At 42.4% G+C, this 16,588-nt stretch overlaps 1 protein-coding gene across 4 annotated transcripts in view; it reads right to left on the bottom strand.

Annotated features, from left to right (window-relative positions):
- Positions 1-1,524: 1,524 nt before the first annotated feature.
- npr1b (natriuretic peptide receptor 1b) overlaps positions 1,525-16,588 on the bottom strand; it is a 73,167-nt gene continuing 58,103 nt past the window's right edge. For all 4 annotated transcript variants that reach the window (XM_064353159.1, XM_064353148.1, XM_064353136.1 and 1 more), the window contains 9 exons: positions 15,576-15,735; positions 15,255-15,410; positions 6,420-6,588; positions 5,868-6,014; positions 5,054-5,177; positions 4,793-4,861; positions 4,185-4,359; positions 3,917-4,015; positions 1,525-3,646 (listed from right to left, as the gene is read on the bottom strand). In XM_064353159.1, the coding sequence (XP_064209229.1) occupies positions 3,498-3,646; positions 3,917-4,015; positions 4,185-4,359; positions 4,793-4,861; positions 5,054-5,177; positions 5,868-6,014; positions 6,420-6,588; positions 15,255-15,410; positions 15,576-15,735 (1,248 nt within the window). In that variant the 3' untranslated portion in view covers positions 1,525-3,497. The remainder of the gene's footprint in view (positions 3,647-3,916; positions 4,016-4,184; positions 4,360-4,792; positions 4,862-5,053; positions 5,178-5,867; positions 6,015-6,419; positions 6,589-15,254; positions 15,411-15,575; positions 15,736-16,588) is intronic.

The following is a 16,588-nucleotide window of genomic DNA, read 5'->3' as shown; positions in this document are numbered from 1 at the left end:
ATTAATATTATGTAATATGTGATGTTAATTATCACCAATGAATAATTATGGATACCTTAATTATTAAATAAAGCAATATTTTGGCCTAAAAAGGTAATAATACTAAGTAATATTACTTTATTGTATTACTTTACAATATTGGTATATGATGTTTCAAGTAACCACTGGTAATTGCTGTAGCATAATGCATGTATCTATTTTTGACTGAAGTAAACAGCTTGTGAGTTGATCTGTTAAAGCCCGTGTTGGGTTAGAAATTTTCCAGCTCTCAAGCCAGAATGGGTTACGTCATCGCCATTACCGAAACAGTTTATAGATGTGGCCTCTGTCCCACTCTCCCTAAGTTCCAGTTTGATTGCACCAGTTCACCAGTTGGCAAGTCAAGTCTATGCTCCATTTACTGTGAAATATGTAAATATATATATATTTTTTAATCGATATGCAATACCACGCGACAGAAATTTGACTCTGTGTACAGTTCACTGCTTGTCATAATTCTGACCTGCGGGCTTTGATCGTGGCTGATTGGCATGACATCAGTGGCGCATGCATGCGAGGGAGAATGACATGGTCCAAATGCTGCGCAAGACAACATGTCAAATCCTCTTACGGAGGGAGCCATGGCGGCTGTGTCACATTAGACTGAGGGATGATGAAGGGAATTGAGAAATTGGCATATAAGGTGGACAAAGGTACAGCATGATTAAAGGTGGACTGTAGACGGAGAGTATTCAGCAGATGATCAGATGAGTCATTCATACCTTCTGCGACACAAAGCAATATGCATTTTGCTGCTTTTTTGTGAGAGTACTATTGAGCAGCCTCTTCAGAAGAGAGCCCAGCCTTTTAATGAATAGAACAGACCTTACATGGAAGAATGATTTGAAACAAAGACGATGCCAAAATAAGTATGTGCCAGTGTTTTCATATGAAACAAATGCTAATTAATTCCAGTTCTGTGACATATTTATGCTTCTTCAGGTTCTCAAATAATTCTGAAACAGTAAAAAATACTTGGCTTATGTGGGGAGACTCCAAGATATATATCTACCATGCCTCTATAAATCCAACTGTCTGTTCAAACACACCAAAAAAATCCTGATGGCTCAATTCGCAAAGGATGATGGCTTTTAAAAATGCAGGCTAACCAAGCTTATAGCAGAATACTATGTTCAATCTACAAGCCTAAACCCCAGTTTCCAACAGTTCACATAGTCCCCTGGTCTTCCACATCATCATATCTGGAGCAATAGCAGCCTTCGTTCACTTCTGCTCATATAACATGCTAAAACAGCAGAAGTCTATCGAAATGCTCAGTGCTGATCGCAGTCCAGTGTTCACTCTGTCCACAGTTAACAGGTTAACAGCCTGAAACATGAGCAGGAGGTCATTTTCACCGATGGGCAGTCGCTTTTCAGAAACACACACGTTCAGCCCATTTGCCATTCAGGGTTCATCTCTTTGTTAGACTGCAGGTGAAAATACACAGGAGCCCCCATCTAAGCTGACAGAAAAAGACATCCATTCTGACAGTGAGAAAAATAAACTTTAATAACTTCACCATTCCCCCTCCCAAAGCGTGTGTCAAACAGTGTCAGAGTAGCTAACATCATTGTGCTTTTTATGTTTAATAAAAAATGAAGTGTCCTTAATTTAGGTGCTTTTATGCTGTCAAATTTTAATTTGATTGGGCCACTGTCAAACAAGGGAAGCTAAAATTTACAACTGTTCAGAAATGTGATGGCATATAATTATACGGGACAAGTGTGTGTATGTAACCTTAATAGACAGCACATGACCTTCTGATGCTCCCAGTCTGCTTGGACCAAAGTGAGCAGCATACAAAGCAAAAATAAAATAAAATTAGTGATAAACAGTGGCAGAAGAAAAATATTGGAAAAACTCTATAATGTAGTCTACAGTACTGGAGTTCGGAGCTGTTTTTCACTGGTGCTGAACGCAATTGCTGAAAGTGTGTTGAAAAGACATCCACTGTCTAAAAAATACAGAAAACACAAGAATTCAATACCAGGAACGTTCACGTTTTTACTACTTCAAAAAAAGTACTTCAAAGACATCCACAAAAATGACTGATGCTGATGAAGACTCTGATGCCTGCAGACTTACAGCCAAACTCGGAAGCAAAGCGATTCCATAGGGCTTACAACACTTGGCACAGTCACACGCATTTTACAAGAGGCCAGACAATGGAAACAATGTTTTAATTGTCTGGCCTTTGAAAAATGATTAAAATGAGCTAAGAAGGTCTCTGAAGAGACCAGTAAAAGTCCCCTAACCACTGTGGAGTGTTTTACTCACCTGCATGGGCACAAGACTGACCTTGCCTCTATAGGGTTAGGCATTACATCCCAGAATGTACTCCATCTGTCTTGTTGAAAAGGGTTCTAATGCCGCAGTGATTTGGGAAAAACTCCAAATTGGCACCCCACTGTTTGTTTCTATTTCCAGGCCCTTTCTAGTTTATACTGAGGCTGGAGTCCCAGGAAAGTATCTCTTTCAGGACATCACAGATAATTCATGACATGCCTAAGCATGTCAGCAAAGCCCACGGCAACAATCTCCATGACAAGGTCAAATTCAAATATAAATGCTTTTCTATGACAGCTGACAATACCCAAAATAGGTCTGGAGGCACCACCCCAAAAACAAAAACTGTACAATTCACTTGTGTACTTAAAAAAAAAAAACCTGGACCACAGTAATGTGACGGAAGAAGAGCATTATTCTACTCTTATATGAGAATAATTCGCTGAATGCCATTTGTCTGAATGCCAGGAGAAATACTATAGTGATAAAACATTGATTTCATGTGCATTGTGAACTGTGAAACACTGCGTTGTGTACATAGCATGCTTGTCTTTATATTTACAGTAAATCAAAGACATGGCATATAGGCTACTTTGGGTTTTCCCATGGAGTGAATGCAAAAATACAGGACGAATCGTATTATACTACTACAAAAATAGTGATATTGCTGTAAACAAAGACAAAGAACACGCTGAAACACTAAAACACTTTTTAGCCCCCGTACAAGTACAGTTCAAAAGGTGGGGCTTGAGGATACACAAGTCCACGTAAAGCACAAATGAAAATACAGTTACATCAAATGACCACCAGATGGCAATGTACACAAACTGTAAATTCCACCATTGTCTCAGAAGTATGGTGAGAGAACTCGGGCGATGGCAGATTAAACTCTAGAAGAACAACGGGAAACTAAAATGCTGTATACAAAAAAAATTTGAATCCTGTCATTAATGAAAAAAACAAGACGAGAATAATACGATGGAGAGGAACAGTACATTGAAAAACACACTTCGGCTGGTAGCAGGCCCAAACAGTCTGGAGGGTGTGGATACTGTGCTGTGTGTTGGAAGGCTGTGAGGGGGCGCTAGCAGGTACACGGCTCTCGCACGGCACGTCTGCTCCCCCGCAGCTCCTCGTCTCCTCTGCTTCTCCATCTCCTCCCTCGGCCATCACGCGCTGCTCGTGGTCTCCCCCAGCAGCCAGTAGGTTCTCATCTTGCCCTTGCCCTTCATCTCCACGTCTCCCCGCAGCTCCAGCTGGAAGCAGTTGAACTCCTGAAGGACGTCGCGCGTGGCTGCCGACACGTGGATCTTCAGCGCTGGAGGAAACGAGATGACACTGCGCCTCACTGCCAGTCCGGCCGCTACTGCGCTAGGACAGCAACTCTACTGGAGCTAATTAAGATGAACGTACCCGGTGTAATTTATATGGGGAAGCTGCTGCTTTTGGAAACCCTAGCGCTTCCCAAAGTATGAGAAACAGACCCTAACGCTAATGCCATTTGCACTCAGCATGTACATGTTCGAAAGGGCGGAAGATTAAAAACAAAGAGGAAATAAAAGGTGATTCTGCGCAGAGGTGGCCTCACCTTCCCCGGTGGATTCCAAGCGCGAGGAGGTGTTGACGGTGTCTCCGAACAGACAGTACCTCGGCATCTTCAGCCCCACCACGCCCGCACACACCGGGCCTTGAAACACAGAAGCGCAGCGCAGCGTGTGAACGTGTGCCCGTGTGTGTGTGCGCTTTTGCCTCACTGTCTGCGCCCGTACGCGTGTGAGAATGAGAGAGCGTGTGCGCGCGCGACTGCGAGCGTGTTTATGCAAACGCCCGCGTGCCGGCGCTGGGGACCTCCTCACCGCTGTGGATGCCGATCCGCAGCTTGAGCTGCTGGTCGGGCCGGTGGCGGATCCTGAAGGAGCGCACGGCGTCCAGCAGGGCCAGCGACATGCGGGCGACCTCCCGCCCATGCAGCTTCCCGTTCCGCACCGGGAGCCCCGACACCACCATGTAGGCGTCGCCGATCGTCTCCACCTGCCGGCAGGCAGCGAGGCACAGGATGAAGGCGAGGCCTTGAAGACCTTTCTGATTACACTGATGCTTCAAAGGACTGGAAGCCACTGAAAACCCAGCTCTATTTAAGTTCAACATCTATATCGTAAATCACTGGCAAACTACACACTAATGCAATACATTTATACAAATCTTTGAGCAAGTTTAACATTTCAGCCTCAAGACATACATGCATATCTGAATGCACTCTGGCATGTACATGGGTTCCTTTATAGACGTTTTTTAATTACTTCGCTGATTAAGCTTATTCCGAAAACAAATATGGCTTAAATCAAATACCATTTTATTCTGAGATTATTGAGAAGGTGAAGCAATGCCACTGAAGTCACAGGCAAACTACGAGAGAAATGCAGTGTCATTACTGTCGCAACACTGACATCACAGCCGACCTCACCTTGTAAACATCAAAATTGTCGATGATGGCATCAAAGCAGGTGTACAGGTCATTGAGCAGGGTCACCACCTGGAGGGGAGAGGCAAGCAGACTATCAGGAGCACAGCATGGGGAACTCCACAGGGCTAACACAGGGCTAACTGAATTAAAGTGAAGATGAGGAGCGTTTGAATGAGCGAAGCGTCAGGGGAAAAGGGAAAAAGGAACGAGGGGGGACACCCATCTTGTGCGCGTCACCTGACCCGGCCCGGGGTCCCTCACCTGCATGGGGGTGCTCTCGGCGGAGATGGCGGTGAACCCCACGATGTCGCTGAAGTAGATGGTGACGGAGTCGAAGGCCTCCGCCTGCACAGTCTCCCCCCTCTTCAGCTGCTCCGCCACCGAGCTGTGAGAGCGAACAGCAATGATCTAAAGCAGGGGTCCTCAATCTTATCCAGAAAGGGCCGGTGTGGGTGCAGGCTTTTGTTCCAACCAAGCAGTTACACACCTGACTGCTGTCAGATCTTGCAAAGATCCGTGTGATTAGTAGAATCAGGTGTGTAACTGCTTGGTTGGAACAAAAGCCTGCACCCACACCGGCCCTTTCTGGATAAGATTGAGGACCCCTGATCTAAAGCGTCACGACTGGACGTCCGCCAGCGCAACCGAAGGGTGTGTCTCGTGTTACTGCCTGTAGGGGGCAGTGGAGATTGCAGCCCCGTGGCAGCGGTGTCGTTCTGACACCGTGGCAGCGCCGTACAGAAGAAGACCTGCTCCATAACTTGACCACGCAGCCGTTAACTCTTGCGCCCTGTCGCAGTCTATTAGCTGTAATGATCTGGGGCAGCTGCCAGTTATCTATTGATCATGAGTATCCCCGCTGGTTTATACTGGTTCTTCATCCTAAACTTAATTTTTTCTGCGCTCTGTGTGTTTTGTTTTATTAATTATCTTTTGGTCTTGGGTCTGACATTAAATGGAATTTAAATGTATATAAATATATAATACAAATGAAAAGCCAAAACCCAGCCGTCAGCCATTGAAATAAACCCTTAGGCCATAATCTCAGGTGGGAAATGTAGATGACTGGACTCACTGCGGTAGGATCTGGTAGAGCAAGGTCTCGGCCTTGCGCTTCTCCTCCAGGTAGGCCTGAGTCCGCTCCTCCACCAGCTCCTCCAGATTGGTGGCATACTGCTCCATGCGGGACAGCAGGTTGTCCAGGATGTTGGACCTGTTCTCTCTGATGTAGACATCGAACAGGTAGAGGGCAGAGAAGGAGGGAAAAAAAGCAATTGAAAGAGAGAGAATGGCAGAGAAGAATTCAGTCACAAAAGCAACAGATGATGGAGGATGCAGGCCTCTTGCAGAAGGCAGATCACAGCCATATATTCAAGATATTCAAAAAATTCCAAAGTAAATTTAGCCCATTTTCTTCTCAGCCTAAATAATATTCAATGATACTTATAAACAACACAATATTGTAGCTTTATAAAGAAGCACCAATGGTCTGGATTTTGTCCTGTAATTTTGGCAGTTTTACCCTTTGGCTAAGGTTACCTGAAAACCTGGTGAACTCAAGCCCCACGAGGAAGACTGTGGAGAGGAGACGGACAGACGGAAGGACGGTGACATTTTGAAAACGGACCTGTTCTGCTTGCGCAGGAGGATCTTGATTTGACTGAACTCCGGGCGCTCCGCGGGGTCCTCGGCCCAGCAGCGCTGCATCAGCAGGCCCAGCTCCTCGCTGTGGCTCTGGGAGCAGATTGTGGGGCGCAGGTAGGGCCACTCCCCTACGGCCACCCGGTCTATAATCTCTGTGGGGTACACGGAGAGGAACAGGGTGTCACATCACACCATACAACTGTCACCTGGTTACCTGCAGAGAGAGAGAGGGACTGCAGGCCAAATTTTCACTGGACTTATTCATGACCTTATGTATTTGTTCCCACTGTAACAGCATTGTGGCTGTTACGTTCATTGTGAAATTTTCACAAAGAACTTTCAGTGGCTGGTTCCAGAAATGCTACAAGTCCAACAATCCCTCAGTCACCAGCCCACTTTCTGACTGACAAAGTCAGAAAGAAAATCAGCGGATATTGATTTCTGTAAACACTTCCAAACACCTTTCCAAAAAAGGCAGCTTACTACCAATACATAAGCATACCAGTCATGCTGATGATCCAGGGAGTTACAGACTAGTTAGCTTAACATTCTTCATTTAGCATTCTGTAACGAGATAGTACAATGTACTGAAATGCACTTTGTGGCCCACAAACAGTAATAAACTTTGGACAACCCTTATTCTACAAAGATTCACGCAGCAGTTGGAACCTTGGTAACGGATATGCAGCAAGACATGAAATTTGCACAACAATAACAACTGATTGCGTGGTACAAGGTACAATGGTCTGATAAAACTGCCTGATATGTGCAATGGCGAATATTAGAGAATCCATTTACAAACTTCCGGTTTTAGCAAGGCCAAGTGGCGTAAGCATACAATATACTACGCAGTCTTTCATCTACTTAACGTCATACTTGGTTAATGATGAACACTATCAGAGTGAACCTATTGATGGCAGGCACAAAAATACACACCACAGTGTAATAACCCCTTCAGATACGCCAAACAGCGGAAGTATCTGAGTGGCGTGTAGTCTTACCCGGGGCTACTGGAATGGGATTAACCTTTTGAGGCCGAGGAACGCAAATTGCTCTCTTTAATCTCCGTCGAATAACTCTCTTATTTCTGAACGTAGGATCATTTTCTTGTTTTTGTTATGCAGGAGAGACTTGCGACTTTCACGTATGTCGGATGTACCGACATTAAAATCATTGCTACATTTGAAAACCACGGCTACCTTTCGCTTGTTTACACTGTTTCGTCACCATGAGTAGTAGCTTCTGAAAACACAAACTGACCACGGAGAAGTTACTTTCTTGTAGCTGTTATGTTTCAGAACGTGCCTTCAATGGCAGTTCAAGTCATATTTTTTCATTTCATATGTGAAAGTGCACTTTCTGGGGATGTGGATTTTTATTTGCATGCAGTGGACCCAATCGAGGACGGCCTAAATCCGATGAATGCCACTATTCTAATAGAATGCTGCTTGTGTAATAAAATACGAACGTTACTAGCTACTTATAAATTCTACCGATATTTACTATTACAGCTATTGAACCATTGCTTTACAGGCAATACCAAACCTGCAGTTATCCTCACACTATGTTTGGTACATTCAGATTTCGTGTCACTTTAACTTTTGAAGCAGACATAATTATTGTTTGAATTGGTTGCAGTATCATCAAAATAAAAGAAAATAGTTTTATTTTACCATTTCAGTTCTATGAACGTATTTCCACCAGGTGCTCTATTGATATTTTTACCCATTATAAAGCAATGGTATGTTGTATTGACATGAATCTATGATAGTGATACATCATACAACCTATTCTCATAATGTAACATGATATGCTTGAGCTGACACTTTTGGCTTAAGTGATATAGTCAAGTGAATGCATTTTTTTCACAAGCAAAAATTAATTTTTCTCAAATAATAGGGCCTACCAACTAATTGATATCATATCCTTGACATTTCCTGATCGGGACAAGCCTTATGAAAAACATAAGGGGTTACATGAGTGGTTATTTATTAGATAAACCTGTTTAATCTGTAAAAAAAAAGTGAGGATAATGAAAAATCGTCAAAATCACCCTAGGTCTCAAAAAGTTAATTTAATGTTATCTCAGTTATCTGGCTCCAAAAATAGTGTTTTAACCTTTCCTCTGTGCTAACAGTCATGCATAGATAGAGGAGACTGTCCACCGGTAGTGTGGCTTTCAAAAAATTGCTATCTAACTTGGTAGATATGGACATGTCTTTGGTTTGTGTAGCCTGCATAAATACAATTGTGTACAGGCGACTGACTACGGGGTGCAGATGTAAGTTCTAAGTTCCTAAGTTCTGTGTGTATCTTAGAACCTTAAAAATGCTAGGTGTGCTGTGGTAGGAGTCAAAGAGAAATACCAGGCTGAAATGAATGCAGTTTGTTGTTTGGTGTGTGTCTAGCAATAATGACAATATACAATGGAGCAAAATGTGCGTGGTGAAACTGCTATACGTGTAAATGGCTTATACGCGCAGGAGATCTTGTTGACGAGTCTCCCTGAACTATTGCACGTTTACCCTTATATACAAAACGATCAAAGCAAAACGACAAGTTATCAGATAAAGACACAATCATGACAAAACAGTATAAAAACGACAATCTTGCTTGCACAACCTCTGTAAGAATATCACACTGAGTTAACTTTTGTGTCTGGCTGGGTGCTGACCCATAGGTATCAAGATCTTTAGCACCCCACCATCAAAGACCAAAGTTTTCCAACAATACAAAACATGATTACAATGCATTATGGAGAACCTAAAATTCACATAATTCTGTTCCAATCAGATGTTTTGCAACTGAGCACTTCATCACATAAGATTACTCCTGATAAGACTTCTGCGAATTGCCCTACAACAGGTTAGTTGAGAACAATGAAAAATATTGAAGTGAAAATAAAAAAGATTTTACAGGAAAGGACCTCCCCTAAACTGTTGGGGAAGCACAAAATTGTCTAGAATGTGATTGTATGCTGTAGCATTAAGATTTTAAGATTAAACCTTTACTGTATATAAGAGGCCTAGCTCAAACCATGAAAAACAGTCACAGACCAAGGGGTGTCCAGATACATTTGGTCATATAGTGTGTTTGCATACACATGGTTTGATCCAGTGTAAATTTAACCTCTATGCCCTCTGAAAGCCAAGCTCATTTGAGTTTTTGGGATATTCTTTGGCAGGGTATATATTGTTGTAGCTGTAACACTGACAACATGACAACATTAAATGAAAAAAATGACGTTTACTCATTCTCAAGGCATATAGAAAAGAAATACTGAGATATCACTGGGACTCATTCACGAAACATGTATATGATTACATTTGATCGTAAACTGCATTTAAGAACGTTTCCCAAAACATTTCAACATTCATCATTTTTTTTCTTATCTGTATATGTTCATGGCTGGTTTCCTTATGTTAATCACATGAACAGGATTGCGCATAAAATTTACAGTCAGCATTCATCATCTCATACACCTGGGATATGGACAAAAACAAAGGTCTGCACATGTGTCATGAATCTCATATTCTTGTAGGAACATTTTTAAGAACAAAAGTAAGAACAATTTAAATTTAATTTGTGAATGAGGCCCAATGTCTCCAATGACAGCTTTTTGCAATTTTCCTTTTATCCCCATGCTGTCAACACATGCTTATTGTTCTCCCTTTCCCATTCCATTCCTTTACCAAAATCTCTTGTCATAATCTAACCTAACTCTCTAGGTTTCTCTTGATCCTTGTCCACTTTCTTAATTCTTTTGTATGGCCTTTCTGAAGTACTGTACATCCCCTCCACTTTGCTTTCACTATATTTGATCCATTTCTCCCTATAACTGCTGTATTGTTTTACGAAAGCACACCGAAAAAGCTTTATATAAGCAAGAGAATAAGTTTCCTTTGAATTTCAAACAAAACCTCTCCATTCACCCCTTTTTACAAAAACCCATTTTCGCTGCCCTCTTTCATTCACACTCCCACAAATTCACTGCACCCCTGAACTGCGTACATCAATTTCTTTCGTTCCCTCTGTATTTCTCCCACTCTGCTCCCCTGCTTCTACTTCTCCTGGCTACCTTCCCACCTCTGATCCACTCACCATTGGTTTTTCTATCGGTTTTTTTATTTCGGTCCCATTCGTATTTTCTTATTTTGACATTGAAAATTCATAACAAGGTGTGGTTTTTAATCGTTGTGTTTATTATAGCCTGGACCAGACAAAAGCAGAGAAGTTCCAGGAGCTAAAACGATGTGTGATGAGGCTCCTGCAGTCTGATCTCAAGCTTCATACGGAACCCACTCACCCAAAACAGACCAGTTTTTTGTAGTAGTACAATCCAGTGGCACATTCAGAAAATATCGGGGTATTAACCCTGGTGTTCTATCTGAATTCCAGATCTGTCTCTTGCAATCTGGCCATCTCATCATTCCCTGCTTGACTTAGTTGCATAAGCCCTGGCTTCTCCACAGCAACAGATGGGTACAGAACATTCTGGTATAAAATGGAGGCTCTGCATTACCCAGGTGGGTGTTTGTGCATTGACAGACAATGATAACCCCAGTCACACTTTCACAATAAAGCGCTTTCAGGCTCCTGGTTGAAAGGCAGTACATAATGGTAATTGTATCAACGCAGGACACTGTCCTGGCTTCTGTGCATTATTTCCTTTCCCCTGCACTCACTCTCTCCCCTCCTCCTGTGCTCCCCCTTATCTTCTCCATCTCACCACCAGCATGCTGACGTCCAAATTCAATCTGCCTGAGACTGTCCTGTAGGAGCACAGGGCATTAACACTTCCATAATCCCATTGCCATGGACACTGCATTGATCTGACCATTCATGGAAATGAAATTTCCACCAGCCACAGAAATCATAATCATAAAGCACTAAATCAGAACCAAAACATGCACACAAATGACATACACATGTTCAAAAGGCCTATCTCTAAGCTGATGTCTTTGGCATTGTGGCCTGTGTGTATTTGTGTGTGTGTGTGTGTAGGGGCATGTGTGCGTATGCAAGTGTGTAGGTACACGGGTGTGTGTGAGAGAGAGAGAAAAAGAGAGCACAAGTGTGCATGTTCTGTGTCCCCGTCTGAAAGAGGGATGATCTATGCACCCAAAACCAACCCCCTCACTCCTTTTTTTTTAATGAAGACCTGATGGCGTCAAGCACAGAGACAGAAAACAGGATATGCCACTGTCAACTGTGGAGGTAATGTGGTTAAGGGACGGGAATAGCAGGTCGGCTGGGCAGACAGACAGGTCCCCCTACACTGCTGTGGGTCTGTCTGCCCCCAGGGCCTCCCACTTACCTCATTTAGAGGATTTCTTGCCTTCTGAACATAAATTCAAATGGTCTGGTTTTTGGATTTGTTCTCTTAGATACTCCTCTGAGTCCTTTCACAGGGACATAGACAAGTGGTTCTCTGTGCAGGCCCTGAGACGTTTTTTTTTTTGAATATCATTATTATTATTATTGAAGTACAGTATTTCCATTGATAAAAAGACTGTTGGGGTGCATCTGACCAAGGATTATGTGCTGCAGTAATCTCCTTTTCTCATCAGAGAAACTGTTACACAAACTGTTTTGTGATTCAGAAATGAGGCAGAAACCCCAGGAAAATGTACAGTACACTCTAAAATTATTGTCACTTAAAATAAAAAGACCAAAAATAAATAAATAAATAACACTGTATAAAAGTACTGTAGGGGTTCCTAAAGTACTGACAGGGCCCGCAATGATTTTGACACCTGTGATTTTGGAAAATAAAATTATTACTGGCTAAAAAAAACATTTTATCCGATATATTGTATTAGTATGAAAGAATATTTTTTTGAGCATGCAACATTAGCGCATTAGCTGTGTTGATTATATTATACATCCTTTTTGGTCATCTTTATCTAGGGTGGCAATCATTTTGGAAACCACTGTTGCTGCCGTGAACTGTGTTTCCTTCTATTGGGAAATATAAAAAGGTTGGTCATTCTTGTGACCTTGGATTTCAAGAGCACGGCATGTGCAGTGCAAGATCTTTCCAACTCAGTCAAGGAGACTGCTGCTTCCAATCTATTAGAAGTACCTGCACTGCTTATTCAAATAATCAAATCTCACTTGATTGTTACAAAAAAACAACACAATTAATCCAGGCTATTTGTGCACTGTAAAATAGCACTTAATGCTTCATGCTCACTGCCAAAATGCTCCTCAGTTGTTGATTCAAGCTGCTAAATGACTGGACAGCTGGAATGTCAACAGTATGGAGAATGGAGATAACGACCCGTTTTCCCAGCATTTTAATTTGACGCACTTACATTATGATGTCAGCTGTTCTCTGTAAGTCTTGTTTTCCTTTTCGTGCCCTGGAAAGAATTTCCTCATTGAGGACAATAAAATGATCTAATCTAATCTAATTACTTCCATAGAAAATGACAAGGTCTCCAATTTCACAAACCATAATATCTGTCTTGTGACAGTTGCTAAAGCTTACAGCTTGAATTTAACTGCTCTAAAGGGAATAGCCTGCAAGTCCACAGCAGTTGGGTTTGTAAGCTAATTGCTCGCAGAAATGTAAAAATACTGGAAATGTACTGAAATAAGATATATTATGAATATATTACAAATATTCACAACATATGAGCTACTATTGGCGCAACACTTCCAGCTGTGCCAATTCATTTTTTACAAACACTGCTGTGAAATATATTTATTATTACATTTTCAAACAATTCAACATCTGAAACATTTATTTACTATATATTTCCATATATATTTCGTTTCTGTAAGGGGTATAAGGGCGTGGTTGTGAATGCCGATTATCAGCGCTCTTTTTGAAGGCCCTCTCTAGTGTAATCTCAAGTGTCCACTCAAAAAACACTCTGCCTTCATAACCCTATGGGTGAGCGTGGCCTGCATGTGGGCTGATTCATTGCAGTAGGGCAATGTGCCGTTTTCCTTTGCTTTGGCTGGAGTTCAGGTCTTTCTGAATTATCTGTAGTGGCAAAGCAGTAGCAAAGGGTGGCGATCTGGCCCGTGAACTCATGTCCAGGCTTGCTGTCCATTAGAATCCTATGTGAAAATCCTGTCGGTCAAGCAAGGCTACAGCACTGCGAATGGACAGCATCGCAAAAGAAGGTTCTGTGTTTGTAAAGGAAGGAATCATTTTAGTAAAAAAAGCTAAGATCGTTTTAAAGGCTCTTTCTTTAAGCCACAGATGGAAGCATTTTTAGCGCAGACATATTTACAAGGTGCATGGGTTTTGTTTGTAATGTTGTCCATTTACACTTTGGTCTGCAGCCTTCCTTAACTGACAGGATTTTCACAAAGGATTTCTATTTTAAACGAACAACAGTCTGTTCACGAGGTATGGACCAGCACCCAACACTGCTGCCCTGTCACTAATAAAACAGTGATAATAAAAGACCTGAACTCCACCCAAAGTACAAAGAAAAAGAAGGAAAGATTCAGCCCGCAGTCCATGCTTGCCAACTGCGTCATGAGGGTAACTAGGGATTTACTGGTTATATGGAGGTTATGGAGACTCTTTTTTTATTCATTTGGAGTCCATGGCATACAAACATAGGGCTCAGAGTGCACTCAGTATAAGAGAACTGCCCCTATGGAAAGAGAGTAAATGTATGTGGGGAGCAGGTGGCCTGATGGGAAGGCAGGCTGATGGATGACCTGCAGACGAAGGACACGGGCCCATTTCCTGTGCTCAAGCACAGAGCAGGAAAATGCACCAGCACTTTCACCACACTGGAGTGGGCAGCTCAACAGTCAATGAAACCCGGCTCTCTGAGGGAGAACAGTCTATGCTCACCCTATGAACTCCAGGAGCTTCAGAAAAGGGCTTTCACCACAGTATAGGCCAGTATAATAGGCCAGATACAGCCACGCAAGGGAAAAATGTATAGGAAAATCAATTAATTTATCCCAGATTTAGCCAACGTTACCAAAGCTGAAAAACTCCTCAGACTGGGGGAGGGGTGCAGAAGCATTTGGAGATATGGATATGATTCATCTGATAGTCAAGTACACAGCTCCCAGTTGTAGCCCAAGGTAACTACTGTTGCACCCGCCAATAAAAAAGAAAGGGGTTACCACATTGAACTGCACTTTTTGAAACATGTTTTTTTTTCTCTCTTTAATTCCATAAATAAGCCTAAATGTTGTAAGTCATTGCTATATGTCATAATGTAATGTGGTTTAGTGTTGTGGTAATAGTCTCTGGCTTGTATTTTATGTCAATAAGGCATATGCTTAAAAAGAGACATGAGAGAGAGAAATTCAGCACTAAATCTCTTGATGTCAGTATTTTGTGGGCCTCAGCAAAGCAGCAGTGGATGTGTCTGGAATGCAAATAAGGGCTATGAAAGGGAGAGTCTATTGAAGCTACTTTAATGTGCGCATCCTGACAACCTATGAGGTTTACTGCCAAACAGGTAAATGAGGCATAGTGAACTGAAGAAAAGGGCAATGGAAAGATAAAGAGAAACAGAGAGAGGGAGAGCTAGAGAGAGAGAGAGAGAGAGAGAGAGCACTGCTGCCCCTCCTGATATACACTGATGCAGTATAATTATCCAAACCTGCACAATCATATCAGAACTGTATGGAAGAGCTGTATGCTGATCCAGTCCCAGGCCTTATAGTTTTCCACTCACATACTGTAGCACAACACAGGTAGACACAGTGGTGCAGGTAGGCCTACATTATTCACTGGAACAGCAAATTTTACGAAAAGGCTCTGGTTTGGCTGTCTCTCACTCTTGGCCTTTGCCCTGCACTGTTTGCCCGTTCTGTCGGTACGTCTGACCTTTGGGGCTCAGTGACTCCCCCTCCAGGTAGAAGGCTCCCCTGCGCAGGGCCACTTCCTGCAGGATAATTCCAAAGCTGTAGATGTCACCCTTTTGTGTTCCGCCAGGAGGTGGGCTCTCCATCCGGAGCAGTTCCGGGGCGGACCACAGCCTCCCTGGTGGACGGAGAAAGAGAGAGAGAGAGAGAGAGAGAGAGAGTGAACACCAGCGGGAATAAAAGTTTAAGGATGGCACTTGTTTTAGGTCTGACCTGGAGAATGTCAGACAGTGGCGGGAGAAGGGAGGAGGAGGAGGAGGAGGAAGGAGGCTCTGGAACTCACGGGCGTAGTAGGCGTGCGCGTCCTCTGAGTCGGCCTCAGTGCGAAAGCTGGCCAGCCCATAGTCAGTGATCTTCAGCACAAAGCGACTATCCACCACGCAGTTAGAGGACTTCAGGTTGCCATGGCAATCTATCACACTGTTATGAAGGAAGGCCATGCCCTGTGTGAGGAACAAGGAAGGAGGAAGTAGAGAGGGACAGAAAGACATACTGAAGCATATGACCATCATACAAGTTCAGGGACTTTAAAGAAGGGTGATTAAGAAGGCAAAGACTGACAGACTGACCTTGTGTGAAATCTCTAGATCTGACAGTCCTGGCCTTATTTGTAATAACATATTTTCAAATATTTATTTATTTATTGTTGGACTCAACAATGGACTCCACAATGTACTTGCATATTAGTAGAATGAAGTACAATGTAGTTATTAGCATTTTATGAAGGATTTATAACTGCTTTGTATTGTAAATAATTTCAAAATAAGCCACTGTACTTACAAATGCTGATAATGCTGTGTTACCTATACAATTGCTATGCTGTAAGTTGGATGTGAAAAGCTAGCCTCGTGATTTTCAAAAAAAGCCATTGTATTGACCTTCAAAAACATCAGTGTTAAAATACATCAGTTGCTTGAGATCAAAAGCTATGAATTGCAAGTTAGCTAGTGTTGCTAATGGTACTGATGGTGAGTTTAATGTGGTTTCCTGTGACTTAGCAAGTGCAGGCTGCCTTTAATCTTGAAACTAATACTCTTGAAATTAATACCACCTGGCCAATGCAACATGTTTTTTTACATAAACAATTCTGAAGATATGAAATAAAGAGACCAACCAACTTTTTGTTATTTGAGCTTTTATATTTTTCAGTTTCTGCCTTGGGTACCATTGCTAGCATGTATGCTTTAAAAATTAATTATTTCTTCTTACCTGCTACCAGTTGTGATCCATCAACAGTATATTACTTGCTTCTAGGGTTCTTGTGTTTAGGTTATAATGAGCACAATATTTTATTTC

This window comes from Anguilla rostrata, chromosome 1, assembly GCF_018555375.3.
Source record: "Anguilla rostrata isolate EN2019 chromosome 1, ASM1855537v3, whole genome shotgun sequence".
In the NCBI taxonomy this organism is placed as follows: Eukaryota; Metazoa; Chordata; class Actinopteri; order Anguilliformes; family Anguillidae; genus Anguilla; species Anguilla rostrata.
This window is presented reverse-complemented; position numbering and strand designations above follow the sequence as displayed.